This window comes from Cervus canadensis, chromosome 29 (genome assembly GCF_019320065.1).
Source record: "Cervus canadensis isolate Bull #8, Minnesota chromosome 29, ASM1932006v1, whole genome shotgun sequence".
Taxonomy (NCBI): Eukaryota; Metazoa; Chordata; class Mammalia; order Artiodactyla; family Cervidae; genus Cervus; species Cervus canadensis.
The window spans coordinates 45,800,784-45,828,172 of NC_057414.1; the positions used below are offsets into that span (position 1 = coordinate 45,800,784).

A 27,389-nucleotide genomic window follows, 5' to 3' on the forward strand; every position below is an offset into this window, starting at 1 on the left:
TTAACCCCTTATTGGATATGTAGTTTGCAAATATTTTCTCTCTATTCCCTAGACGGCCTTTTCATTTTGTTGATTTCCTTTGCTATAAAGAAGGTTTTTGTTTGATGTGGTCCCACTTGTTTGGTTTTTTGCCCTTGCTCTTGTTGTCAAACCAGAAAAAATTATTGCCAAGACCAATGTCAAGGAGGTTGGCTTGTATGTTTTCTTCTAGGAATTTCATAGTTTCAGGTCTTAACATACAAGTCTTCGATCCATTTGGGGTTGATTTTTGTCATGGTATCAGATGGTGGTCGAGTTTCATTATTTAGCGTGTGGCTGTCCAGCTTTCCGACACCATTTGTTGCAGAGACTGTTCCTGAGGAACTGTGTGTTCTTGGCCCCTTTGTGGTAAGTTAATTGGCTGTCTCTGCAGTGTGTGTGTTTAATCTCTGGACTCTATTCTGTTGCATTGGTCTGTGTGTCTTTTAGTGCTGAAACCATACTGTGTAGTTTTGTGATATAGTTTGAAACCAGGGAGTGAGATGCCTCCAGCTTTGTTCTTCTTTATCAAGATTGCATTTGTTATTTGAGATCTTTTGTGATTCCATAAGAATTTTAGGGCTGTTTGTTCTGTTTATGAGGAAATTCCCATTGGAATTTTGGGAGGGAGTGCATAGAATCTGTAGTTTACTTTGGGTAATATAGACATTGGAACATTAATTCTTCCAATCCATGAGCTTAATAAAATATCTCTCCATTTATTTGTGTCTTCTTTAACTTTTATCCATCAGTGTCTTATCATTTTCAGTTACAGATCTTTTATCTCCTTGGTTAAATTTGCTCCTAAGTATTTTATTCTTTTGTGAATAAGGTTGTCTTCTTAATTTCTATTTCCAATAGCTTGCTGTTGGTATACAGTAACACAACGGCTTTTTAAAAAATTAATTTTGTGTCCTGAAACTTTGCTAAATTTATTTATTCAGCAGCTTTTGGTGGGTCTTTAATGGTTTTCTGTATATAATATGTCATCTGAAAACAGAACCAATGATACTTCTTTCCAGTTTGGATCCCTTTGTTTCCATTTTCCTTGCCTAAGCTGGCTAGGACTACCAGTGTGTTGAATTGTTGAGAGTGGGCACCCTTGTCTTGTTCCTAATCTTAGAGGAAATGCTTTCAGATTTTCATCATTGAGTGATGTTAGCTGTGTGCTTATCACATATGACCTTTGCTATGTTGGGGTATGTTTCCTCTATACTCAGTGTGTTGAGACTTTTTATCAAGAAAGTTTATGAATTTTATCATACTCTTTCTCTTGCACCTATTGAGATGGTCATGTTTACACTTCATGATGTTAATGTGGCATAAGTAGCTACGTGTGAGTGTTAGTTACCCAGCTGTGTCTGACTCTCTGTGACCCCATGGGCTGTAACCTCCAGGCTCCTCTGTGCATGGGATTCTCCAGGCAAGAATACTGGAGTGGGTAGCCAGTCCCTTCTGCAGGGTGTCCTCCTGACTCTGGGATTGAACCTGGATCTCCCGCATTGTCGGCAGATTCTTTATCATCTGAGGTACCAGGGAAGCCCAACATGTATAGCACATTGATTGATTTGTGAATATTGAACCGTTCTTGCATTCTTGGAGTAAATCCCACTTGATCATGGTGTGCAACCCTTTTAATGTACTGCTGACTTTGGTTTGTTATTGTTTTGTTGAGGGTTTTTGCATCTCTGCTCATCAGGGATTTTGATCTGTAATTTTATTTACTTGTGTGTCTTGTCTGGTTTTGGATTCAGGTTAATGATAACCTCTAAAATGAGTTTTAGAAAGGCAATGCCAAAGAAGGTTCAAACTACTGCACAATTGCACTCATCTCACATGCTAGCAAAATAATGCTCAAAATTCTCCAAGCCAGGCTTCAGCAGTACGTGAACCATAGCTTTGACTAGATGAACCTTTGTTCATCTAAGTAATGTCTCTGCTTTTTAATATGCTGTCTAGGTTGGTCATAGCTTTTCTTCCAAGGAGGAAACATCTTTTAATTTCATGGCTGCAGTCACCAACTGCAATGATTTTGGAGCCAAAAAATAAATAAGTAAAGTCTCTCACTGTTTCCATTGTTTCCCCATTTTTTGCCGTGAAGTGATGGGACCAGAAGCTATGATCTTAGTTTTCTGAATGTTGAGTTTTAAGCCAGCTTTTTCACTCTCCTCTTTCACTTTTATCAAGAGGCTCTTTAGTTCTTCTTCACTTTTTGCCATAAGGGTGGTGTCATCTGCTACCTGAGGTTATTGATATTTCTCCCCGCAATCTTGATTCCAGCTGTGCTTCACCCAGCCCGGCATTTTGCATGATGTACTCTGCATATAAGTTAAATAAGCAGGGTGACAATACACAGCCTTGACGTACTCCTTTCCCCATTGGAACCAGTCTGTTGTTCCATGTCTGGTTCTAAGTGTTGCTTCTTGACCTGCATACAGATTTCTCAAGAGGCAGGTCAGGTGATCTGGTATTCCCATCTCTTTCAGAATTTTCCACAGTTTGTTGTGACCTACACAGTCAAAGGCTTTGGCATAGTCAATAAAGCAGAACCAGATGTTTTTCTGGAACTCTCTTGCTTTTTTGATGGTCCAACGGATGTTGTCATTTTGATCTCTGATTCTTCTGCCCCTTCTAAATCCAGCTTGAACATCTGGAAGTTCACGGTTCATGTACTGTTGAAGCCTGGCTTGGAGAATTTTGAGCATTACTTTGCTAGTGTGTGAGATGAGTGCAATTGTACAGTAGTTTGGACATTCTTTGGCATCACCCTTCTTTGGGATAGGAATGAAAACTGACCTTTTCCAGTCCTGTGGCCACTGCTGAGTTTTCCAAATTTGCTGGCATATTGAGTGCAGCACTTTAACTATATTTCATCTATTTCCACTGTGATGTTTATTTCCTTCCCTCTGCTACCTTTAGGCTTAATTTGTTCTTTTTTTTTTTTTTTAAGTTTTTTGAGGTTAGAATTAGGTGGTTTATTGAGAGTTTTCTTTTTTCTTAATGTAGTTATTTGTCATTATCCCCTTTCTCCTTGGAACTGCATCTGGTATGTTGTATTACCATTTTCATTTGTCTCAAGATATTTTTTAAATTTCTGTTTTGATTTCTCTTTTGATCCAGTACTTGTTAAGCAATGTGTTGCTTAATATCCATGTGTTTGTGTATTTTTCCATTTTTATTCTTGTAACTGATATCTGGTTTCATACCATTACCTTTGGAAGATATTCTTGATATGATTTCCATCTTAAGTTTATTAAAATGTGTTATGGCCTATCATGTGATCTATCTTGAAGAATGTTCCATATACACTTGAGATGAGTATATATTCTGGGGTTCTTGGGAGAAATGTTATGTATATGTCTGTTTGGTTCATCTGGTATGATGTGTGGCTTAATTCCAGTGCTTCCTTATTGGCTTTCTATCTGGATGACCTATTCATTATTAAAACTCTGATATGAGTTGCCTTTCTTCAATTTAAGTCTGAAATTTACAATAAGGAGTTCATGATCTGAGCCACAGTCAGTTCATGATCTTGTTTTTGCTGACTGCATAGAGCTTCTCCATCTTCCACTGCGAAGAGTAAATCAATCTGGTTTCGATATCGACCATCTGGTGATGTCCATTTGTAGAGTTGTCGCTTGTGTTGTTGGAAGAGGGTGTTTGCTATGACAAGTGTGTTCTCTTGGCAAAACTGTTAGCCTTTGCCTTGCTTCATTTTGTACTCTAAGGCCAAACTTGCCTATTATTCCAGGTATCTCAACTTCCTACTTTTGCATTACCGTCCCCTATGATGAAAATCTTTTCATCATGACATCATTTGTTTTTTTTTTTTTTTTTGGTGTTCTAGAAGGTCTTATAGGTCTTCATAGAACCATTCAACTTCAGCTTCTTTGGCATTAATGGTTGGGACAGAGACTTGAATGACCGTGATGTTGAATGGTTCACCTTGGAAATGAACAAAGATCATTCTGTCATTTTTGAGATTGCACCCAAGCACTGCATTTCAGACTCTTTTATTGACCATGGGATTTCTTCTAAAGGATTCTTGCCCACAGTAGTAGATATATTCTGTGCAATATTGTGTTATTAATTCTTCTCTAAAGGTTTGGAGCCGCTGAAGCCACTTGGACATAAAATTTTCATTCTGGGTAGGGTTTTAATTATTATTAATCTAATTTTTTACTTAGTATAAGTTCATTTGTATCTCTATTTTTTCCTTGAATCTATATTGTTTGTGTCTTTCTTAGAAATTGTATCTGTCAACTAACTTGTTACCATATAATTGCTCTTAAGATTCTTTTAAACCTTCTTATTTCTGTTAAGTAATTTGAGTGTTCTCTCTTTTTTCTTGATCAGTCGCAGTTAAGTTTTGTAAATTTTCTGATCACTTCTGAGATATGCCCATGCTGCTACACATTTACAGCCTCTCAGTTAGCAATATCACTCAATAGAATGCTCTCTTTCTTCCTCATGGATGAACATACATTAACACATCATAACCACATACAGCTAACAGTTTGCATTAGTGTTCACTTTTAGTGTTGGATATTCTGTGGATTTGGACAAGTATATGATGATATTATCCTTCATTATCATATCATACTAAGTAGTTTCACTGCACTAAAAATCCTCTGTGATCCGTCTACTCATCCTTTCCAAAGCCCAAACTCCTAAGAAACACTGATCTTTTTTTACTATCACCATAGTTTTGCCTTTTCCAGAATATCACTAGCAAAACCAGACAGTTGGCAGTCTATGCATATTGGTATCTTTACTTAGAAATATGAATTTAAGTATTTTTCACGCATTTTCATGGCTTGATAGCTCATTTCTTTTTAATACTGAATGACATTCTATCCTTTGAATTGCACAATATTAATCCATTCATTTGTTGAAGGACATATTGGTTGCTTCTTTGTTTTCTTAATAACAAATGAAGCTGCTATAAATATTCTTGAGCAACTTTTGTGTGCTACTTTTAAGTTTTCAACATGTTTCGGTAAATACCAAGTGGTGTGTTAGTCACTCAGTCATGTCTGACTCTTTGTGACCCCATAGACTGTAGCCCTCCAGACCCCTCTGTCCATGGAATTCTCCAGGCAGGAATGCTGCAGTGGGTTGCCAGCAGCAGGTATAACAGGTGCTAAATTATAGTGTAAGAGTGTGTTTAGTCTTATGAGAATCTGCCAAACTGCATCCGGAGAAGCCCGTGTTGCATTCCTGTCGGCAGTGAGGAGTGTCGCTGTTGCTGCGCCTCCTCAATATCACTCGGTGTCGTCCGCGTCCTGGGCTCGGCCGTTCCAAAAGGCGTGCAGTTTTCTTTCACTTGATTTAATTTGCATTTTCATGATGACATAAAATGTGGGCAATAGCTTTAGATATGAATGGTCTTGTATTTGGGTTGGCCAAAAAGTTCATTTCCATAAGATGTTACGGAAAAACTCTAACAAACCTTATGACCAATCCAATCTTTTTTAAAAGATTATATAAGAAGAGGTGGAGTGTTCGTGGCTGGTTTCATGAGCCTGAACCTTGTGCAATCATGTAGACCTTCTGCTTAAAAGGTTCTGCGCTGGTTTTAACACTCTGATCTTGCTAACTTAAAATTACTATACATTTTTAACAAGGGGCTCAACATTTTTGTGTTTACACTGGGATCTGCAAATTATGTAGCCAAAATGATTCTTCACACTTGAAATACTCCAGGGAGGTTTTAGCATTTTACAAGGCTAACTCATAGAAAATGAAAAGCCTGGTTTCTTTTCTCCAAAAGGAAAAATCTTTCAGGAGAGACAATCTGTTGCTGTGATCTTTCACTTGGTTCTGAAGGATGTACATTTCAACTATCTCTGCTTCATTGCTGTGCTCAATGGCTCAGTCATGTCCGACTCTTTGCGACCCATGGACTGAACCCACAAGCCTCCTCTGTCCATGGGATTATCCCAGCAATAATACTGAAGGGGGTTGCCATTTCCTCCTCCAGGGGATCTTCCCAACCCAGGGATCAAACCCACTGCTCCTGTGGCTCATGAGTTGGCAGGCAGATTCTTCACCACTGAGCCACCCTGGGTCATCCCATAAAAGAATGTGCTGGCACTTCAAGTCAAACCACAGGAGCCCTCAATGCTAAATTAAAAACATCACATTCAAAACATCACTTCCTGTGTATGGGCTAACTCTTGGTGACCCATGGACTGCAGCACACCAGGCTCCTCTGTCCCTCACAATCTCCCAGAGTTTGCTCAAACTCATGTCCATTGAGTCGGTGATGCCATCTAACCATTTCATCCTCTGCCACCCTCTTCTCCTTCTGCCTTCAATCTTTCCTAGCATCAGATCATTTCCCATGAGTTGACTCTCTGCATCAGGTGACCAAAGCATTGGAGCTTCAACTTCAGCATCAGTGCTTGCAATGAGTACTCAGGGTTGATTTCCTTTAGGGTTGACTGTTTTGATCTCCTTGCAGTCCAAGGGACTCTCAAGAGTCTTCTCCATGTCAAACACTTTTATGGAGGGAATATACCAATTTATCCTTAAAAAAAAAAAAAAAAGAGTCTTCTCCAACACCACAGTTCAAAAGCATCAATTCTTCAGTGCTCAGCCATCTTTATGGTCCAACCCTTATATCTGTTCATGACTACTGGAAAAACTATAGCTTTGACTATACAGACCTTTGTCAGCAAAGTGATATCTCTTTTTTAATACGCTGTCTAGATTTGTCATAGCTTTCCTTCCAAGGAGCAAATGTCTTTTAATTTCATGGTTGCAGTCACCATCCACAGTGATTTTGGAGCCGAAGAAAATAAAATCTATCACTGCTTCCACTTTTCCCCCTTCTATTTGCCATGAAATGATGGGACCAGATGCCATGATCTTAGTTTTTCTAATGTTGAGTTCTCAGCCAACTTTTTCAGTCTCTTCTTTCACCCTCATCAAGAGGTTCTTTAGTTCCTCTTCACTTTCTGCCATGAGTGTGGTATCATCTATATATCTGAGTTTGTTGATGTATCTCCCAGCGATCTTGATTCCAGTTTGTGATTCATCCAGCCTGGCATTTTGTGTGATGTACTCTGTGTGTAAGTTAAATAGGCAGGGTGACAATATACAGCCTTGACACACTCCTTTCCCAATTTTGAAGCACTCAGTTGTTCTATGTCTGGTTCTAACTGTTGCTTCTTGACCCACATACAGCTTTCTCAGGAGATAGGTAAGGTGGTCTGGTATCCCCATCTCTAAGAATTTTCCGCAGTTTGTTGTGATCCACACAGTCAAAGGCTTTAGCATAGTCAATGAAGCAGAAGTAGACATTTTTCTGGAATTCTCTTCCTTTCTCTATGATCCAACAAATGTTGGTAATTTGATCTCTGGTTCCTCTGCCTCTTTGAAACCCAACTTGTATAGCTGGGATTTCTCAGTTTACATACAGCTAAAGCCTAGCTTGGAGGATTTTGAGCATAACCTTACTAGTATATGAAATGAACACAACTGTATGATAGTATGAACATTCTTTGGCATTGCTGTTCTTTGAGATTAGAATGAAAACTGATCTTTTCCATTTCTGTGGCCACTGCTGAGTTTTCCAAATTTGCTGATATGTTGAGTGCAGCACTTTAACAGCATCATCTTTTAAGACTTGAAATAGCTCAGCTGGAGTTCCATCACCTCCACTAGCTTTGTTTGCAGTAATGCTTCCCAAGGCCCACTTGACTTCACACAAGAATGTCCGAGCCTAGGTGTGTGAGCAGACCAAGGCAGGTGTCCGGGTCATTAAGACCTTTTTTTGTGTAGTTCTGTGTCTTCTTGCCACCTCTTCTTAATCTCTTCTGCTTTGTTAGATCCTTACCGTTTCTGGACTTTATAGTGCCCATCTTTGCATGAAATGTTCCCTTGGTAGCTCCAGTTTTCTTGAAGAGATCTCTAGTCTTTCCTATTCTGTTGTTTTCCTCTATTTCTTTGCACTGTTCATTTAAGAAGTCCTTTTATCTCTCCTTCAATTCAGTTCAGTCGCTCAGTTGTGTCCGACTCTTTGCGACCCCGTGAACCCCAGTACACCAGGCCTCCCTGTCCATCACCAACTCCCGGAGTCCACCCAAACCTATGTCCATAGAGTTGGTGATGCCATCCAACCATCTCATCCTCTGTCTTCCCCTTCTCCTCCCACCCTCAGTCTTTCCCAGCATCAGGGTCTTTTCAAATGAGTCAGTTCTTCACATCAGGTGGCCAAAGTATTGGAGTTTCAACTTTAGCATCAGTCCTTCCAATGAATATTCAGGACTGATTTCCTTTAGGATGGACTGGTTGGATCTCCTTGCAGTCCAAGGGACTCTCAAGAGTCTTCTCCAACACCACAGTTCAAAACCATATCTCTCCTTGCTGTTCTCTATAGCTCTGCATTCAGTTGGGTGTATCTTTTCCTTTTTCCCTTGCCTTTCACTTCTCTTCTTTCCTCAGCTATTTTAAAGCCTCCTCAGACAACCACTTTGCCTTCTTTCATTTCTTTTTCTTTGGGATGGTTTTGCTCACTGCCTCTTGTATAATGTTATGAACTTCCATCTATCATTCTTCAGGCACTCTACCAGGTCTAATCCCTTGAATCTATTCACCACCCCCACTGTGTAATCATAAGGGATTTGATTTAGGTCATGCCTGAATAGCCTAGTGGTTTTCCCTATTTTTTTCCATTTAAGCCTGAATTTTGTAATAAGGAGTTTATGGTCTGAGCCACAGTCAGCTCCACACCTTGTTTGTGCTGACTGTATAGAGCTCCTCCATCTTTGACTGCAAAGAATATAAATCAACCTAATTTGGGTATTGACCATCTGGTGATATCCATGTGCAGAGTTGTCTCTTGTGTTGTTGAAAGAGGGTATTTGCTGTGACCTGTGTGTTCTCTTGAGAAAACTCTGTTAGCCTTTGCCCTGCTGCAAGTACAATGAAACTGGAGCTACCAGTAGTTGGGTCTTGCCCATTTAACTGGGTTTTGATGCTGTTACTGAGTTTAGGAGTTCCTTGTGTATTCTGGATATATGAGTTGTAAATACTCTCTCCCATTCTGTTGGTTGTCTTTTCACTTTGTTGATTGTGTCCTTTTGCTGCATAGGAATTTTAATTTTCATGAAGTCTAATTGATCTGTCTTTTCTTTTGTTGCTGTACTTTTGGTGTCCTAGCTAAAAAAAAATAGCCAGATCCAGTGCCATGAAGCTCTCCCCCATGTCTTCTCCTAGGAGTTTTAGCATTTTAGGTCTTTTGTGGGAGATCTGTATCCACCGTGAGTTAATTTGTGTGTGTGGTATAAAGTAAGGGTCCGATTGCACTCCTCTGCATGTGGATCCAGAATTCCCAGCCCCATTTGTTGAAAAGTCTGCAGGTGCTCTTCACGCTTGCTCTCCTCACCTAACAATACATTCTGGAATTCACTCCATGTCAGTCCATCAGGAGCTGCTTCTCCCTTTTTCTCAGCTGCTTGGTACTTTGCCAAGTGGATAGACTATAGTTTCTTTATGGGCATTTAGGTGATTTCCAGTAGTTTGCAATTACAAGCAATGTCACAATGAAGAAACGTGCACGCTTTTATTTTTCTCTTTAGCCTGGATTCCTAGAAATGGAAGTGTGAAACTGAAGGATGAGTATGCAGTCTTTGTTATTGTTGTTGCTTAGTCGCCAAGTCGTGTCAGACCCTTCCGACCCCATAGACTGTAGCCTGCCAGCCTCCTCTGTCCATGGGATTTTGCAGGCAAGAATACTGGAGTGGGTTGCCATCTCCCTCTCCCTGGCATCTTCCTGACGTAGGGATCGAACCCTCCCCTCCTGCATAGACGGGCGGACGGATTCTTTACTACTGAGACACCTGGGAAGCCCTGAGGTCCTGTTGCATGGGTGTGGTCCTAAGTCACCTTAGTCATGTCCGGCTCTTCTAGGCATGACCAAATTCCCTTTCATGAGGGTTTTGCATGTGCAACCCCAGCAGTGTATGAGCAAGCTGCTTCCCATGTAGCTTCTCAGCTGTGTTATCACACTATTTTATTTTTTGCTCACCTGATAGCATTTCTGTAACTATGCATTTTTCATATGTCTAAAGGTCATGTATATGTGCATACATGCATGCATTTGTCAATTGTTCCTGTCTTTTCTGTGTTATTCTATGAGATTTTGGTCCTTGATCTCTCAATTTTTAAGTCATTCGTATTCAAGGAATGTGAGTTCTTTGTGGCTTATATTGTGAGTGTTTTCTCCCAGTTGATCATTTGTCTTTTGACTCTATTTATGGTGCTTTTTGTTATTTACAAAAAAAAAAAAAAAAGAACTTTCTCTGTTTATGTAATCAAATTTATCTATTTTTCATTCTATTGCCTCTGAATTGTGAGTCATGACTGAGAACCTCTCCCTACCCTGAAAGAGAAATTGATCACGTTTTCTTCCAGAAGTTTAAGGCTTTGACTTTTGTGTCCACGTGAAGTCTACTTGTTGTTCATTGCCGTTGTTCAGTCACTAAGTCGTGTCTGAGTCTGCAACACTGCAAACCGCAGCACTCAAGGCTCCTCTGTCCTCCACTATTTCCCGGAGTTTGCTGAAACTTATGTCCATTGAGTTGGTGATGCTATCCAACTATCTCGTCTTCCACCACTCCCCTCTTTTTCTGCCCTCAGTCTTTCCCAGCATCAGGGTCTTTTCCAGTGAGTCGGCTCTTCACATCAGGTAGCCAAAGTATTGGCACTTCAGCTTCAGTCCTTCCAGTGATCAAACCAGTCCATCCCAGAGGAAATCAACCCTCACTATTCATTGGAAGGACTGACGCTGAAGCTGAAGTCTGCTCATGTGTGTAATCTAAGGTCTTTTCTTTCATGACGCCTGCCCAGGGCCCGCCCCTTAGACATCCAGGCCGCTCACCAGCACCCTCTGACCTCTGCGTGGAGCGGGACTGGGGCTGGGGAGGCCAGAGGCTGTTGCTGAGATGGGCTGTGGGAGGCGGAGGCCTTTCTCCAGGTGGGCTGGAGTGAGGATGACAAGCAAGGGGCCTGTGGATAAGAGGGTTTGCGAGCAGAGTAGATGGTGGGGAAGAAAGAGGAGCAGGACCCTAGGGCGTTTGCCCGCCCTGGGTTGTCGCCCAGCCCCCTTGCTCTCCCCCCTCGCCCCCCTCGCTCCTGGGAGGCCCGCCCAGAGCCTGCTCCCCGTCACCCACACACCGATGCCTCACAGACCTGGACCCTGGAGCGGGCTCTCCCCCGACCTCCTGCTGGCCTCACGGCACCTCAGCGAGCAGACTCCTCTGACGTGACACGTCCCACCCCAGGCTGCTCCTCCCCCGCTTCCCCAGCACGGGGTTGTCTCAGAACCCAGGTTTCCCAGGCCCCGTAACAGCTGCGCGACCCTGGGGAGGGCCCGTGCTCCTGTGACTAACGCAGCACAGGTGGGGAGGCGGAGCGGCTGGCTCGGGGTCTCTGCTCTTTCAGGAGACAGAGAATTCCCGAGTTTCCTCTCCTAGGACACTGTTTCCCGAGGGGTGCACCAGGCTTTGGGAGAAGGCTGGTGGGACCCCAGAGCCTTTTCCCTTGGCGTCCGTCATTGATTCCCCTCCAAGTTCTGCATCTTCGCACCCAGGCCCCCAGGTCTGGTGAACCCTGACCCTGCAGGGTCTCTTTGCTCTCATGAATGCCTGGCTTCCCGAAGGCTGGGTGTCCTGCGGGGCGGGTAGGGGGTGGTGTTAGTCACGGGCAGGATCGGGGAGGCTGCTTGGAGGATATGCTGGCTATTCTGGGCGGCCAGCAGGAAGCGGCAGCTCCGACGGCACACAGAGGTGTCGGCCTGGTGCAGGCGCTTCCGGCCCCGTGTCCCGCCACCAGACCCTGGGCTGCTCCTCCCGTCCTCTGCCTTTGTTCCCTCCCTGGACGTGGCCGCTGTGGGTCACGGCTGGACTGAGAGAGAAAAGAGGGGCTCTCGGGGCAGGAACTCCCTGGCCCCTGGCTGGGCCATGGGGCCCGGCAGATGTGGGCAGGGGGCCCCCAAAGACGCCTAGGGCAGCTGCTGGGGAGATGCCCCAGGTGTGAGGGGCGGGGGTGGGATGGACTCACTGCCGATGCTGCCTTTGAGTTGGGATGCAGCCCGAAGACTCTGGAGGCCTGGTAGGCTCTGGCCCCGTGGTGGGCGTGCATGAGAAGGATGCTCCTCTGATGGCCTGACCCTTCCTCCCACTTGGGGTCTCTGGGGCCCAGCGCAGAGCCTGTGTCTGCTGGTGCTGGGAGGCCCGGACGGCCTGGTAGCTCTCCTGGGCTTGTGAGGGGCCCCTGGGCGCGGCTTTCCTCTGGCCTCCTTCCTGGTGGTGTTCCTGCCCTCCGCCCTGCTTCTGCCTCCCTGGCCTCATAGCCTGCCTCAGGGCCTTTGCACTCACCTCTGCTGGGATATCCACCCTGGCCCTCGTGTGGGCTGTGTCACCGCGGGCGGCCTCCCCCACCCCGACCCGGCCGGGGCTCAGAGTGACAGCCCCTCTCTGTTTGCCTGAGGCCACTGTCACTGTCTTCCTTTTGTTTATTTCCTCTCTGGTTTACAATCTTGTCTCGTGGATCTGCCTCATCCCTGGAGCCCGGGCCCGAGTGGCCGTCCCAGGCCCGGGCCTTCTCAGTTGGCCTCCGAGTAGGAGGGGGACTGATTTTAGCTGAGTTGTGGTCGCTCCCCAGCCTGGGAATCCTCCCTCCGTGACCAGTGATGGAGCACACGCCTTGGAGCCGCTGGGCTGGCCGTGCTGGGTGGAGGCGCTGACCTCCCCCTGCAGTAGAGCCGGGCTGCTGGCCGGCATGGTGGAGGATGCAGAGACCAAAATAGACCTGCTCCTGGCATCCGGCGTTGAGGAACCCACAGGGGGCCCTGACCGCGGAGCTCCCGCTTCCGTCCGCCGCGCCCTGGAGCGGCCCCGGCTTTGATGAAGGCCTGGCCTGGTTCCGGGCGGCCCGTGGTGGGCGGGGAGTCCAGCCTGGGGACTGGATGCAGGAGGGCAGGCTTGGCTGCGGGGGGGAGGGGGAGCCCTCGACCGTCCGAGGGCCCAGGCTGCATCCACTGCGGCCCCTCCCTCATGCACATGTGGGAGCCCCGAGTGTGTTTGCAGAGATCAGAGCGGGTGTGGACACGGGACAAGGAAGAAGCACAGAGGAAGCGGGGGTGTTCGTCTCAGGCCAGCTGCAGAAAGAGGAAGCAGGCCGCTTCCCGAAGGGCAGAACTTCCAGAGGCTGCAGCTCCCGCAGGCAAGGCTGCGTCATGTCCCAGGACGAGGCCGGGTGGCCCCCGCGAAGGCACCTGCCACGTGCCAGGCACCCGCCCTCGGTCACACCTATGATGAGGGCCCCCCCTCACTGTGTCCACACGCCCCCTGCCCCTGGGACCTCTGGGCACGTCTGGGGGGGCAGCTGGAGGTGCTGGCGCCAGGCTGGGAGTCAGCCACAGGGTCGTCCGCCCCCATCCTCCGCCCGTGAGGAGGGCCCGAGCGCTCAGTCCCAGGGCTCCTGGGGGCTGTGTCTGGGGAGGAGGTCCTGAGCCTGGGCGCACGCGTCCTCCTTCTCTGCCTCTGCTCCAGCCCCTGCCTTGGCCTCTCTGTGACCCCCGCTCACTGCTGCCCTCACGTGTCCTGGGGATAGCCCCTGATGGCCTGGCAGAGGACTGCGGTGAGCAGCGCTGGGCTTTCCAAGGGCAGGAGCCGTCAAACAGCAAGCTTGCGGCTCCCAGGGCGGCATGCTGGCAGTGGATGGGGCCTGGGCTTCCGAAACGGTGGGCAAATGGGTTCACAGCAGTGGCCACTGGGCAAGGACCCTGAGGTCCTTGGGGGCTGACCACGTCCGGGCCTGGTATGGAGGTGCTGGACAGGCCGGGGGCGGGGACAGCTGTGGCTGCAGCCCGGCAGGCCCCTGGGAGGGGGTCAGGGGTCAGGAGCGCGGCAGAGAGGGGCTAGGGATTTGGGCTCAAAATCCGTGAGGCGGGGTCCCCATGATGGGCACTCAGAGGAACCATGTTTATCTCCCTCTGCCCCGATGTCCTTGCCTCATCCCCCTAAATATCCTGGCCTCCCCCCAGATCTCCCTGCCTTCTTGGGGTGCAAGAGCATGTGTGTGGCCCTGCCTGACCTGGTCTCTCTCTCTCTCTCGTCCTGGAGCGGGGATGCTCCTGGCAGAGGCCCGGCCACGCTGGGGTCCACCTCGGGCTGTCTGCTCTCAGTCTGACCCGCTTCCCTGGGATGCCTCAGGGCTGCCGCAGAAGGCGGGCGGGGGCACCGTCTGTAGCCCTGATCCTCAGGCCTCCTTGTCCAGAGCAAAGCTGGCCCCAAAGGCCGGGGTGAAGGGCCCTATTCAGGGGGCCTGCCTGGGGCCGTGTGGGTTAGCGGGTCCCACGGGCTGTCCCCGTCCACCCCGGAACGCTGGTTTTGTCAGCAGCGGGGCTTCCTGGCTCAGGGCAGTGGGGAGACAACAGTGAGGCGTCCCTGCTCTTCGGCTGGCGGACAGGCTTCTTCGGCTCCCACACCCCCCGTTTGGGCCTTGGAGGGAGAGCATGTCCTGTAGGGAAGGAGGCACGTGACCTGGGTCACCCCAGGAGAGAGCCGCGAAGCCAGAACTCTTCTGGTCTGGGGTGAATGGAGGGCCCGAGGAGCTGGCGTCTATGTCCAGGGAACCTGGGCCCCTGGGCGGCAGGGATGAGAGACAGCCCCTTCCTGAACTCGTGGGATGGGCCGACTCTGGGGGTCCTGGGCCTGGTGTCAATGCCCGGGCCCTCCATGGAGCTAGGTCTGGCCGGGAGGCAGGAGGTGGTGCCCGGTGTGGGGACCTGCTGCCTCTCCACGCTCCCCAAGCACTGACCTGCTGGGCTCAGGGGCGCTGGGGCTGGAAGAGGGTTGGGAATCACCAAGGTCCTGGGCAGGAGACCACCTGGGGTTGTGGGTGTGCGGGAGCCAAGGCCATGCTGGGGACCCACGTCTGCTTGGCGTGCGGCCTTGGCAGGCTGAGGACTGTCTCTGGGGAAATCTTGGCAGGTTCCAGGGTGGGGGGTGGGGGGCTCTGCCTTGGGCCAGGGCTGCCCATGTGGGCCTTCCGGCTTCTCAGATGGGCCTCTACCTCCGAAGTGTTGGGTAGGGTGCCTAGCGGGGGTCAGAGAAGGAGAAGGCACGGGCTCCTCAAAGTCTCAACCAGGGAACCTGCCTCTCTGGGTCTGGGCGGTGGTCTTGGCCCTGAAGACAGACTGCATGGGGGCCCCTGCAGGGCTTGGAGTCGGGAGGTTGCCTTCAGCCTGAGGTCAGGCCACACTGCAGCAAGGAAGACTTAGGGGTAGACGGGAGGAGGGACTTCCCCAAGCAGGGATGCGCAGAGACGCCCACCCACTCTGGCACCAGTGGGGCTGCAGGCATCTTGCTCCTCCTCGGGGCTGGGTCCAGGTGTCCCGGGAGCCCTGCCGTGGCCTCCAGCCTGCAGACTCACCCTGTTTGAAGGAGGACAGGGCCCTGGGCCATGGGCAGGAAGCCCACCGGACCCCTCCCACCCCCACTGGTGTCTGAGCACTCTGCTACCTGCTGCCCCTTCTCAGCCCAGAAGGGAGGCTGCCCGTCCCGTCCTGTCCCAGGTGAGGCCTGCAGGGGCTGGCCGCATCAGGCCAGGGGTCGCCGCTGGGACAGGCTGCCTCTGGGGCCAGGCGAGCATGCACAGGTGTGTCCAGCTGTCCGCACTGCCCCCCCTGCCCCCCGGGAGGGCCCTCTGGGCCCCTGCCTCGCCCAGGACAGGCCCCGTTCACGGGAAGACGACATGCGTCCTGGGGCAGATAAGGCCCCTGTCCGTGGGGTCACTTCAGTTTGTTCTCCGGCACCTTCTAAATATACCCTCCGAGGGGTTCTTATCGCAGCCGGGCTGGGCTGGGCGGCCAGGCTTAGTGGAGGCGACGCTGCAGGGGTCAGAGCCGCCCCACAGCGCGGGCCCTGGGCAAGCTCGTCTGCTCTGCCCGGCAGCCCTGCCTCTGGCGGGCCTGCTGCCCAGCGCCAGACCCCGAGGGTCGGGACACCCCAGCCCCCGGCCAAACCTAACTGGGGCCTGTCCTCTCACTGCCAGGCCGGGGCAGCCTCTCGAGGGTGGGCAGTGGGCAGATAGAGACCCTGCCCCGCTGGCTGGACTCTGTTTTCCGGGCAGTGTGGGGAGCGCCGGGGGCGGGAAGCCCGCGCTGCGGTCCTGCTCCCCACCGGCCGCTCAGGGCCGGGGCTCGGGGCAGCCTCGGGCCCTCTTTCTCCTCTGATGGGGGACAGGCCTGCTTCTGGGGCTTCTCGTGAAGACAGAGGGGACGGGAAGGTGTGGATTTACACGGCTTGTCCCCACCCTCCTGCCGGGCACTGGGGCTGCTAAGGGGCTGCGTGGGGCCTGGTGGAAAGAGCCGGGCTCCCAGCTCTGCGTTGGCGCTCTGCTGTCCAGCGGATGCCGGGAAAGCATGCATGGCTCACCGTGGCCAGGGCCGGACGTTCCAAGTCTAGTCTCCCACAGCCTGGTGCTCAGACATGGCTGCTGTCTGTCTGTCTATCTTCTCTTTCTTTCCTTTCTTTCTCTCTTTCTACTTATCGGTACCCCCTTGCAGTGCGTGGAATCTTAGTTCCCCAACCAGGGATTGAGTCGAGCAGGGGAAGCATAGAGTCTTAACGCTGGACCACCAGGGAAAGCCCTTTTTTTAAAAAAAAAAAGACAATTTTAAGACACCAATTTATTTATTTATTTTTAAACGTTTTGGTTGCTTGGCCTGTAGGATCTTGGTTCACTGACTTTTGAAAAAAAATTTTAGGACACCAATTTATTTATTTACTTTTAAACGTGCGGTTGGTTGCTTGGCCTGTGGGATCTTGGCTCATTGGCCAGGAATTGAACCCGTGCCCCAGCATTGGAAGGCAAAGTCTCGGCCACTGGACTCTGGGGACGTCCCTGGCTGTTATGTTTCTGATCGTGTAACAGATCCCCGAGAAAACTTACCCTCACAGCACCCCCATCCCTGAGACCCCCATAGCTGCCTCTCTAGTGCCCGGGAAAGGCTTTGACGTGACCAATTAGGGTGATGTGGTCAAGCCCTCAGCCAAGGTCTGCCCCCAGCTTCCCCCAGCCGGCTCGGCCCTCGACAGAGGGGGACGTCCCGCCCCCTGCACACGCGAGGGCCTCGTGCGGAGCTGCACGTGGGAAGTGAGAGGATGCTGGGCGTGGGGTGAGACATGGGCACAGCCGTCCACCCGTGTCCTCGATGGAGTCAGGCCGCTGGGCAGGGCGATGGCCGGCCGCTCCCCGGGCTGGGCTGGTCCTGGCCGTCCCGCCCCTGCCCTGCAGAAGGCGCGGCCCAGCGGCACCCCCCCCCCCCGTCACCTCGGGCGGGGGCGCGGTCGGGCTTTGGGGCCTGTGGTGCCTCCGGCCTGGGGCCCCAGGGTGGGGCTGGGTTCCTACCCGTGCTGAGCAGTCCGGGTCCCTGAGTCCGGCCGCCGGTGAGCAAGGTGGCGCCTCACTGCCGGCGGACCCGTCCCAGGGCTCCTGAGCCTGACCCCATCCTGCGTCCAGGCTGTCCCCTCACCTGCGTCATCCTGGGTTTCTGGAAGAGGCCCCGAGAAGGGGGTGAGGGTGAGTCTGGGCAGTTGCTGCCCTGCTGGTGGGCAGAGCGGACATGGGGCAGCGCCTTGCAGGCGTGCGAGAGTCAAGGGGCCGGTAGCGTGCGTAGCCGGGTTGGGTGCGGTGACCCTTCCCTGCCCGGCATGGATTGGTCTTCTCTGGGAGCAGTCCCCTCCCTGCTGCCTCTGGGGCCAACTTCAGGCAGCGAGACCGTGACCCTCCCCTCAGAGCCTCGCCCGCTGCGTCTCCTGTGCTCCTGGCCACTGGGGTGGCCATGGCTGCTGCCCACTCACAGCAGAGCTCCCTCCCACCGCCCCCAGCTCCTTTCTGCCTGGCACTGTTGGCATGCAGCCTGGGGGAGAAGGGGTACGTGGAGAGCTACCTGGTGCCCTGGCCCATTGGAAACCCCGTAGGGCCCTGGCGGAGCACTCTGGGTGAGGTGTGGCCAGACAGAGCAAGGAGGGAAAAAATGGCACAAGAGGATTTCACTTCTGGATGAACCCTGGAGGCCTGCATGGAGGAGGTGGCACTGCGAATTCTGTCCCCTGAGTTCTCGAGTTCAACCTAAAACAATCAGTCAGTCATTCAGGTACCAGGTCCCATATGAGGCCTTCAAAGTGGACATCAGACATCCTCTGCCTGCGGAGCCCTTGCTCTGTAGGGGGCAGCAGGTGGTCAGTGGTCTGATGAGAGCAGGGCAGGGGACACAGGGCCCAGCTGTGGCATCAGAAGGCCCCCCATAGGGGAAGCCCAGGCCTATGGGGCAGGGGGATGCCCGGGAAGGTGGGTTTGGAGCTCAGACTTCACTGGAGAATCTTTAGCTTGGAGGGCTGGTGGGATTTGCATCCTCCCAGGATCACCCCCAGCTGCCGGGTGGACATTGAGACTTGGGCAGGGAGACCAATGGGATGTGGGCTGCAGATTCTGGTGCAGTCCTGGTGGCCCATCCCCCGGGGGTGGAAGCCCCCAGGCAGAGGAGGACTGGCCTTTAGGGAGGCGCTATGCTCACAGCAACAGCCAAGGGCCCGGCCAGAGTGCGAGGTGAGAGGCCCTGTGTCTCTGGGGTCCCGGCCCAGGTCACTTTTAGAAGAAGTGTCTACTGAAAGCCCGCAAGGCTGAGAATGGCCTCTGGCGAGAGGCAGCGGTAAGCATCTTCGTCTCCTAGGGGCTCCTTGCGGGCAGGCCTCGGGGATCAGTTTGATGGGATCTTGCATTCACGGGACCTTAGCGAGACTGGCGCTGCAGGAACAGTGGCCTCATCGCACCCAGCTGCCCGCTGGAGCCCACGTAGCTAGGGGTCGCATCGCCTGAGGGAGCCTCTGAAAGGAATGAGGAACACGCCTCACGGGAGGTTCAGAGTCGGGGTGGCCTGTGGGAGCCCTCGTCCCGAGAACCCTGCTTGGATGCCGCCCAGCACATCACGGGGAGGCGGAGTGCGGGGCCAAGTCCCTCCCTGACGTGATGGGGTCTGGACGGTGGGGTGCTGAGCTGTGTGTGACCTCGCAAAGACACCTCCCTCTGCATCCTAGGCTCTGGATCCTGGGATCTTACTCGGGTCTCTCCAGATGCACTGAGGCCGTGAGGGGACAGGCAGGAAGCTCTGAATGTACCTTGGACTGTTTCACAGGGGCCATGGACGCGCACATTACCACATGCCCGATGCTGGCTTTTAAAGACTCACAGAAGATTTGCTAATAGTTCTTGTCATCATAAGCGATTTATTCATTTATTCAGTTCAGTTCAGTCCCTCAGTTGTGTCCAACTCTTTGCGACCCCATGGACTGCATGCAGCACCCCAGGCCTCCCTGTCCATCACCAACTCCCAGAGTTTACCCAAACTCATGTCCATTGAGTCGGTGATGCTATCCAGCCATCTCATCCTCTGTCGTCCCCTTCTCCTCCTGCCTTCAGTCTTTCCCAGCATCAGGGTCTTTTCCAATGAGTCAGCTCTTAGCATCAGATGACCAAAGTACTGGAGTTTCAGCTTCAGCATCAGTCCTTCCAATGAACACCCAGGACTGATCTCCTTTAGGATGGACTGGTTGGATCTCCTTGCAGTCCAAGGGACTCTCAGGAGTCTTCTCCAGCACCACAGTTCAAAAGCATCAATTCTTCGGTGCTCAGCTTTCTTCACAGTCCAACTCTCACATCCATACATGACCACTGGAAAAACCATAGCCTTGACTAAACGGACCTTTGTTGGTAAAGTAATGTCTCTGCTTTTTAACATGCTGTCTAGGTTGGTCATAACTTTCCATCCAAGGAGTAAGCGTCTTTTAATTTCATGGCTGCAGTCACCATCTGCAGTCATTTATTAGAGCCCTAGATAAGTCACAGAGGCTGAATAATGGCCCCCAGAGATGGCAGACTCCCTGGAACTTATGAACGTGACCTTAGGTATTTAGAAAAAGCATCTTTGCAGAGGTGATATGTTAAGGATCTTGAGGGGGAGATGATTCTGGATTCTCGGGCAGGGGGGCCCCAGTTCAGTGACAAGTGTCCTCATAAGACACAGACAGAAGGGACGAACACAGGGGCTGTGACGTTGGAGGCAGAGGCCGAAGGATGTGGCCCTGAGCTCAGAGGCACCTGGGTCCCCCGGAAGCTGGAGGAGGCCCAGTGTCTCCACCGCGCCCGCCCCTCCTGCCCACGCAGCACCTCCCGCGCCCCGCGGTTCAGCCTTGTACGTGCCGTTCCCCTTGGAGGACTCGGGGCACCGAGTGCTGGGCCTGGCCCCTGGAAACAGGTGCCCCGCCCGAGGGGAGCCTCGGCCCCGCCTTGAGGCTGGAGCTGGCTGGGCCTCTCTGTCCCTCAGCCCTGGATCCCCTTGCCGGGCAGCGCGGACTGGAGGGGCAGCCCAGAGTCTCCTTCTGGAGGCGGTGTGACGCCTTCCGCATGGGGTCAGGGGGTGCACAGCGCCCAGCACCTGGGCCGAGGTGTGATTGGCGACGTGCCCGACCCTGTTCCACCCAGGGCAGTGCTGGGCACAGGCTGGACCGGGTGGGGCGTGTCTTGGCATTCTGTTGGGCAGTGTTGCCCCAGCCCCACAGACAGTCCTGGTGGGACCTGAGGCAAGCTCCCCCCGCCAGGGGTCCAGTGACACGGGGGCGTCCATACCCCCCGGAGGCCCAATGCCACGGGGGCGTCCACGTCCGGGCGCACGCTCCCCAGCCCACCTTGTCCTGTTTGTTCAGGGATGTTTGGAATCTCCCAGGTGACTTTTGTACAAAGAGGAACCCCTCCGATAGGGCCGGAGTTTGAACGTCAGCAGCTAATCTACTAAATCACACGCTCCGAGTTCGGCCTTGAGGTTCAGGCAGCGGGACAAGCCCTTTGTCTCTTATCGGCCCGAAGGTCCTAGCCGGGAGGGCGGGTCTTTGAACCTCACACAGCCTCATTTATATCCTTAATCAAACACGGGCCCCAGTCCAGGGCTTGTGTGTAAATGTCATTTACTTAGTTTCCTCTTTTTCCCCTTAACCTAGAAACGCTGTGGTTTCACGTGTAGTGTGAAACCTCCTCTCGGACAACATGTGAGTGCACTGCTCGGACGCGCAGACCTGAGCTGTGCTGGGCGGCCATTAACTCAGCCGTCCTCAAAGCCTCATCCTCCCGAAGGGACATGGTCTGTGCCCAGAAGCCCTGCCTCCCCGCCCTGCGCCCAGCCCCGCGCCCCGTTGTCCGTCTCTGTGGGTTTGAGCTCCAGGGCCCTCGTGGGGGTCGACTCGACCAGGACTTTCCCTCCCGTGACTGTGGCGTCTCACCGAGCAGTGTTCCCAACGTCCATCCCTTCGGACAAAACGTTTTTTCTGGGCCAGTGAGACTTTCCCAAGTACCTAATTGTTATGTACTGAATCCGCTCCCCAGGTGGGGCAGTGGTAAAGAATCCACCTGCCGTATAGGAGACACAGGAGATGTGGGTTCAGTCCCTGGGTTGGGAAGATCCCCTGGAGGAGGAAATGCAACCCGCCCCAGTCTGCTGGCCTGGGAAATCCCCTGGACAGAGGCACCTGGCTACAGTCCGTAGGGTCGCAGAGAAATTGACCGCACAGATAGGCTGCAGCCAACGCTCCCTGACCGCCCCAGTGCTGCGTCTCAGCCCCCTGGGCCTCACTCAGAGCTCACAGAGCCTGAAGGCAGGGGTCTGTCACTTTTGGGTTCCGAGTGCGCCTTGAACAGGCTCTATTCCCCTTGCACGTGAAGCGTGTGTTTTTTATTCACGTTTTCAGCATCACTGGGGGATATCCAGGGTTGAAAGAGGTTTCCCCGTGGACTTCCCTGAGGGTCTGGTCCAGCCCGCCTGGGCTGAGCCCGCCAGTCGCCGGTGCCGCTGGGGGCCCAGCCCGTGGGCGAGGGGGTGGGGTCCTGCCGTCCACCCCCCGTTGCCCCCTGGTGCGCCCTCCTGCTGGACCATCGCCCTGGCACGGCTCCCGCATTCCCCTGCGTTCCCCGGGCACCTGCTGGCGCAGATGCTGAAATGATGTCCGATGTCCGATAACGGCACGGACGTCCTCGGGCGGGAGCCGGCGGCCGTGCGCCCAGGGTGAATCGGCCGTCAGGGCACAGGCAGGCCATTGTCCTCGCCTTGGCCACGGCCGCCTCCCATGGGCACACACGCGCCCCCCTGGGAAGTCGGGTCGGGCAGCGCCGGGACCCGAGGGGGCCTCTCCCCTGCCCAGCCCCGCTCCCCAAACCCCGGGCAGAGAACAGGGCAGTTTTCCCCCTCCCTTGGGCCTTGGTCCCCCAGCTCTCAGAGGTCTGCGGATGCCTGACTTTGGAGCCTCAGGACCTAGGCTGGGACGGAGGGGGGGGCCAGCCCCGCAGAGGCAGAAGGGGCGTGCTGGGCCCCCAGGTTGCTGCCAACACCCCAAGAGCAGGGACCCGACCTTGGCCTTGCTGAGGCTCCTGGGCCCACACGCTCGGAGGGGACAAAGCACCCTTTGTGAAATGATTCTTTCTGAAACCGGCGCGTGTGCAGCTATTCAAGGAGCTGTTGAGCCTTCAGAGGACAGTGTGACCGAGGCCGACATGCCGTGGAGGGTTGGGAGCCCTGAGCCCCGGAGGCCCAGCGGCCCCCAGGGGGGTGCTCCTGGGTGGGGGCCCACGCACTGGCCCAGGCCCTCCACCAAGGTTCTGGGCACACAGTGCGGGGTGGGGTGGGGTCTCCATGTGCCTCTGAGGGAGCTGAGGCTGAGGACACCACCCTGATGTACCCTCCCTTCAGGCCTGTCCACAGGCGGAGCTGCCATGGCCAGACCCCTCCTGTTGGCAAGACCCCGTCCTCCCCAGCCCCAGGCCTCTGTGCCCCTGCCTGGCACGCGGTTCTAAGCCAGCTTTCACCGCTGTGTCCAAAGCCGGGGTCATCCTGACAGAGACAGTACGCAGTCAGTTGCCACCCTGGCAGCAAGAGTCGACAGGGACAGGCCTCGCAGAAGAGCGGCCGCTGCCCCAGGCCTCCGAGGCAGCTGAGTCACCTGCCGTGGGCCATGGGGCCCACCGCGACACCTCGAGGGGGCAGAGACGCTGCCTGGGTTCTGTCCACACCCTCTGCCTCAGGAGGCAGGGCCGGTAGAGAGTTCAGGACTTTTCTCGCACGTCCTGGCGGCGGGGGCTGGAGGTGGGGGGACCCGGGGAGCCGTGGGCAACAGGACCTGCAGACCTGGGTCCGGGCCTGGCGGGGGCCAGCCACCCCTTCCCCACCGAGGGCCTCCCTGCAGCCTGGGGGACAGTGGCCCGGGGCACAGGGCTCGCGGCTCGGGGCTTCAGCCAGTGTTGGCACGGTGACTGTGGGCCAGCGGGGGTGTCGGTGTCCTGACCTTTGCGCCCGAGTGTGACCGTTCGTGGCAAGCAGGGCTCTGCAGGTGTGACTCGGTGACGGATCTGGGTGTGGGCGGCCGTCCGGACCACCTGGATGATGCTCAGCATCATCGCAAATGCCCTTTGTGGGGAAGGGGAGGGTCAGAGGGGAAGACACCACGCTGGCACACTCCCGGAGCCTCCCCGGGGCCTGGTCTCACCCCCTCCGTGGTCTGGCCACTGGGGGTTCACCCTCAGGAAGCGTGGAGCCCAGGCCCCGGTTTCCTCGTCTGTAGCGTCTCTAAGCAGCCGATGCGGCCGTCGTCTTGCAGGAACGCGTGTTACCGTCTGTACCGTGAGGCTGGGTGGTGTGGGCGGTGGTGACGTCCTTCCCCAGGACAGCGTCTGTGGCTGGACAAGCTGTGAGGAAGCATCTCCGCGGGCCGCAGGCGGGCAGGTTCAGGAGGAGTGGGTGAGAGGCGGAACACGGGTCCAGCCTTGGGCGGCCCCAGGGCTGACCCCCGAGTCCCTGCCTGCATGTCCGCTGCTGAGAGGAAGTGGCCACGGGCTGTGTCGATGAGGAAACTGAGGCTGGAGAGTGGTCTGGGCCAGCTGGCCGGCACTGGGCCTGCCTTCTTTCTGCGGCTGCCTTTCTGTGTCCCCGGGGGCCTAGGGGCAAACCCTCGGGTCGAGCACGCTGCCCTGTTGTTGGGATGCCCACGGAGCCCTGCGACCATCACCGTACGTCCAAAACGTTTGCTGCCCAGAGGAGGCCCCTTGGGCCCCGTGGTCCTCAGGCGTCTCTCTGCCCCGTGAGTTTCCGCTCTGGATCTTGGAGACCGTGTGGGCAGAGCCTGGCTCCTCAGCCTGGCCTCCGAGGCCCGTCTGCCTGTCGCCTGGGTCAGAGCCCGTCCCCTCCTGGCCGGGGGGCGACCTCGTGCAGTTGGCCCTGCTGCAGTTGGGGCACGCCTGGCGGTCGGGGCTGGCCCTGGAGGGAGGGCCCGGTCCCTCGGGCGGTGGGCGAGGCCCCTGCCCTGCCCCGCCCGGGCCCGGGCCGTGTCTGGGGGGCGGGGTGGGCGGCCTGGCCGAGGCACTGACCCCGTGTGCTCCTGTCCCGCAGCTTCCTCATTGTCCTGGTCTGCCTCATCTTCAGCGTGCTGTCCACCATCGAGCAGTATGTCGCCCTGGCCACAGGGACCCTCTTCTGGATGGTACGTACCAGCGCGAGGGGCCCTGCGCTCTGGCCCCTGGGCAGGTGGGCCGCAGGGCGAAGCCCGCCACTCCTGGCCTCTCCCACCCACGGGACCCTGTGCTGGCGCCCCAGGGCGGGCTGGCTCTGTGGGCTCGCCCTGACACCGGGGGCCTAGAGGCGGTGGGGACCCTACCTTCCTGGCTCCCTACCTTGCCAGGATGTGACCACTGGGCTGAGAAGGCGGAGGAATGACGGGACCCTGGGCCTGGTGGTCTGGGAGGGCTTCCGGGAGGAGTGGGCTTCTGAGCTGGGAGGGAAGGAAGGACAAGAGGCCGGGGTTGTAGTCTGCTTGGCCTGCGCCGTGGCCCCGGTCCGGCTGGCACACAGACCTGCAGGCATCCCTGCCCCTGCCCCCAGCCTTGGCCCGCGTGCCCCTGCCCTCGCCAGCCAATGGCTGTGAGCCGGTGTCCCCGAGGCCTTGAGGCAGCGCCTGTCGTACTTTACGCAGTCGGCTCCACTGTTCGCCCGACGCCTCTGCATTCGTGCTCACGGAGTTTCTCCTTTGGAGGTTAGAGGGACACTCAGCCTGCCTTCCTCTGGCAGCTGTCTGGGGGGACCTTGTGTCTTTAAGCTGTTGGGGCTCGTTGGGTGCGTCTGGTGGAAGGACCCAGTCCACTCTCCCCCCGTCCCTCTCGCCGCCCCCCACGCCGGCACCGCTTACTCCAGAGTGTGACTCTTCCCCGCGCTGATGGGGACCCGGGCGTCCCGGGCTCTGCTCTGCGGCCTTCCTGCCCATCCACAGCCGCATGTGCATCCCCACGACAATCCGCTTTCCCGTGCGGTTGGTGTCGGCAACCCTGCTCTTTTGGGGCTCACCTGGCGATTCCTGCTCGTCTCCTCTCCCCAGTGACCTTTGCAATCAGCTTGTCTGCCTCCCAGGAAACACTGTTGGCGTTTGATGAGTGAATTTGGGGAGGCCAGCATCTCTCTGGCGTGGGGTCGTTCTGTCCACGGGCAGGGCGTATCTGTTTATCAGAGGGTTTCATGGTTTGGGGATGTGGGTTTGAGACAGCTGTTGTTGTTATTATCAATACGGTTAACAGCTGCTATTAGCTGCCATCGCCAATGGAACCCCTTCCCTTATGTTTCCGGGAGGTTTTCTTTGCTGTCTAGGAGGGCGACTGCCCTTGTCACCTGTGCAGCCTGGGACTCCCTCTGCTTCGTCATTGTTTGTGGTGGTTTGTCCTCTGACCCTTTGGAGTTGTCTGTCTGGAGTCTCTGCTGCCTGGCCTGGTCCGGCGCGTTGGTTGGGTGTGCAGACTGGCATCTCTCGGGTGCTCCGGCTTTGCGGGGCGGGCCGAGGGGCTCTCCACGTCTCCTAGGGAACGCCCGGCCTGGGCAGAGAGCTGCGCCTTTTCTGGGCTGGGGTGGCCTTCAAGCCCCGTGAGAGGGCAGGATGCTACGGTGACGGCGTCCTTGGCTGTGTGCCGTCACCCTGTGTGTGTCCACGCCCTGACCGCCTCTCCTTTGAGGACACCAGTCCTACGGGACGAGGACCCACCCTAGGGGCCTCATTTTACCATAATCACCCCTTTATAAAGACCCGTCTCCAAACACAGCCGCATCTGAGATTCTGGGCTTGGGATCCCAATGTAGGGACCTGGGGAGATCACAGCTCAGCCCACGAGGCCCCTGCGTGACTGGGTCGGCTCCCCCTCTGCGGGAAGGTTCATTCCTGCGTTCTGAGAGGCCCCCACAACCTTGAGTCCCATCGGGGTAGGGGCCCCCGGGACACCCGCCCCCCTCCTGGGCCCTGCAGCAGCCGGGGTCCCGGTTTGCAGGCCACTTGGCCCCACCCTCACGCGGCTCAGGCAGGGCCCTGGGTGCAGCCCGCGCGGGATTCCAGCTCCCGAGTCACCGCTGATGTCAGTGCATCCCAGGCCCGGCTCTGGGGCTGGAAAGCAGATCACCGAGGGCGTGGGTCACCCCTCCGGGGTGGGGGGCAGGCCCTGGAGGCCTCGGGCTTTATCTGGTCCGGCCTCCCCTCTCCCCTTGGCCTGTCTGGGAGCTCCCCCGTCCCCAATCCCCAGCATTGCTGCTCCCAGTCACAGTGGGTTCCTTGAGGCTTCATGATGCCGGGAGGCCCAGAGCCGGGCATGGTGGCAAAGGGGCCCCAGGGCCGTCCCCGCAGCCCCCAGGCCCCTGCCGGCTCCCCGCCTCCTGGAGGAACTGACGGTGCGCAGTCCGGGCATCGCTGAGGTCCGCGCGCCTCCTGGTGGCTGTTCTTGGAACTGCGGTCTCCTCCCTGAGGCTTCCTTCGTGGCTCAGTTGGTAAAGAATCTGCCTGCGATGCAGGAGACCTGGGTTCGATCCCTGGGTTAGGAAGATCCGCTGGAGGAGGGAAAAGCTACCCACTCCAGTATTCTTGACTGGAGAATCACATGGACAGAGGACCCTGGTAGGCTACAGTCCATGGGGTCACACAGAGTCAGACACGATTGAGCAACTAAACCACCCCCGCTGAGGATGGGGGCTCAGCTGGAGCTGGGACCCTGGGGGATGTGTGTGCCAGCGAGCAGCCCCCCCGCCTCCCAACAGAGGGCCCCTGTTGCGGGTGCTTCTCCTGTTCCACTCCCCCCATCCTCTCTGCCACACACGTGCCCCCTGAGGCACCCTCTCCACAGCGCGGCTGTCGGCTTGGGGCGGGGAGTTGGGGGGGGGAGGTTTTCCAAAACCAAGCTCTGATCATTCCAGAAGCTCTGGTGGGATTTTGGATCTGCTGGGCCTCTTGGGCCCC

The 27,389-nt window shown here is 54.8% G+C and overlaps 1 protein-coding gene across 4 annotated transcripts in view; it reads left to right on the forward strand.

Moving 5' to 3' along the window:
• The window catches only part of KCNQ1 (potassium voltage-gated channel subfamily Q member 1), a 364,451-nt gene that overhangs the window by 31,127 nt on the left and 305,935 nt on the right, over positions 1-27,389 (forward strand). For all 4 annotated transcript variants that reach the window (XM_043452116.1, XM_043452115.1, XM_043452118.1 and 1 more), the window contains exon 2: positions 24,521-24,611. In XM_043452116.1, coding sequence (XP_043308051.1) covers positions 24,521-24,611 — 91 coding nt within the window. The remainder of the gene's footprint in view (positions 1-24,520; positions 24,612-27,389) is intronic.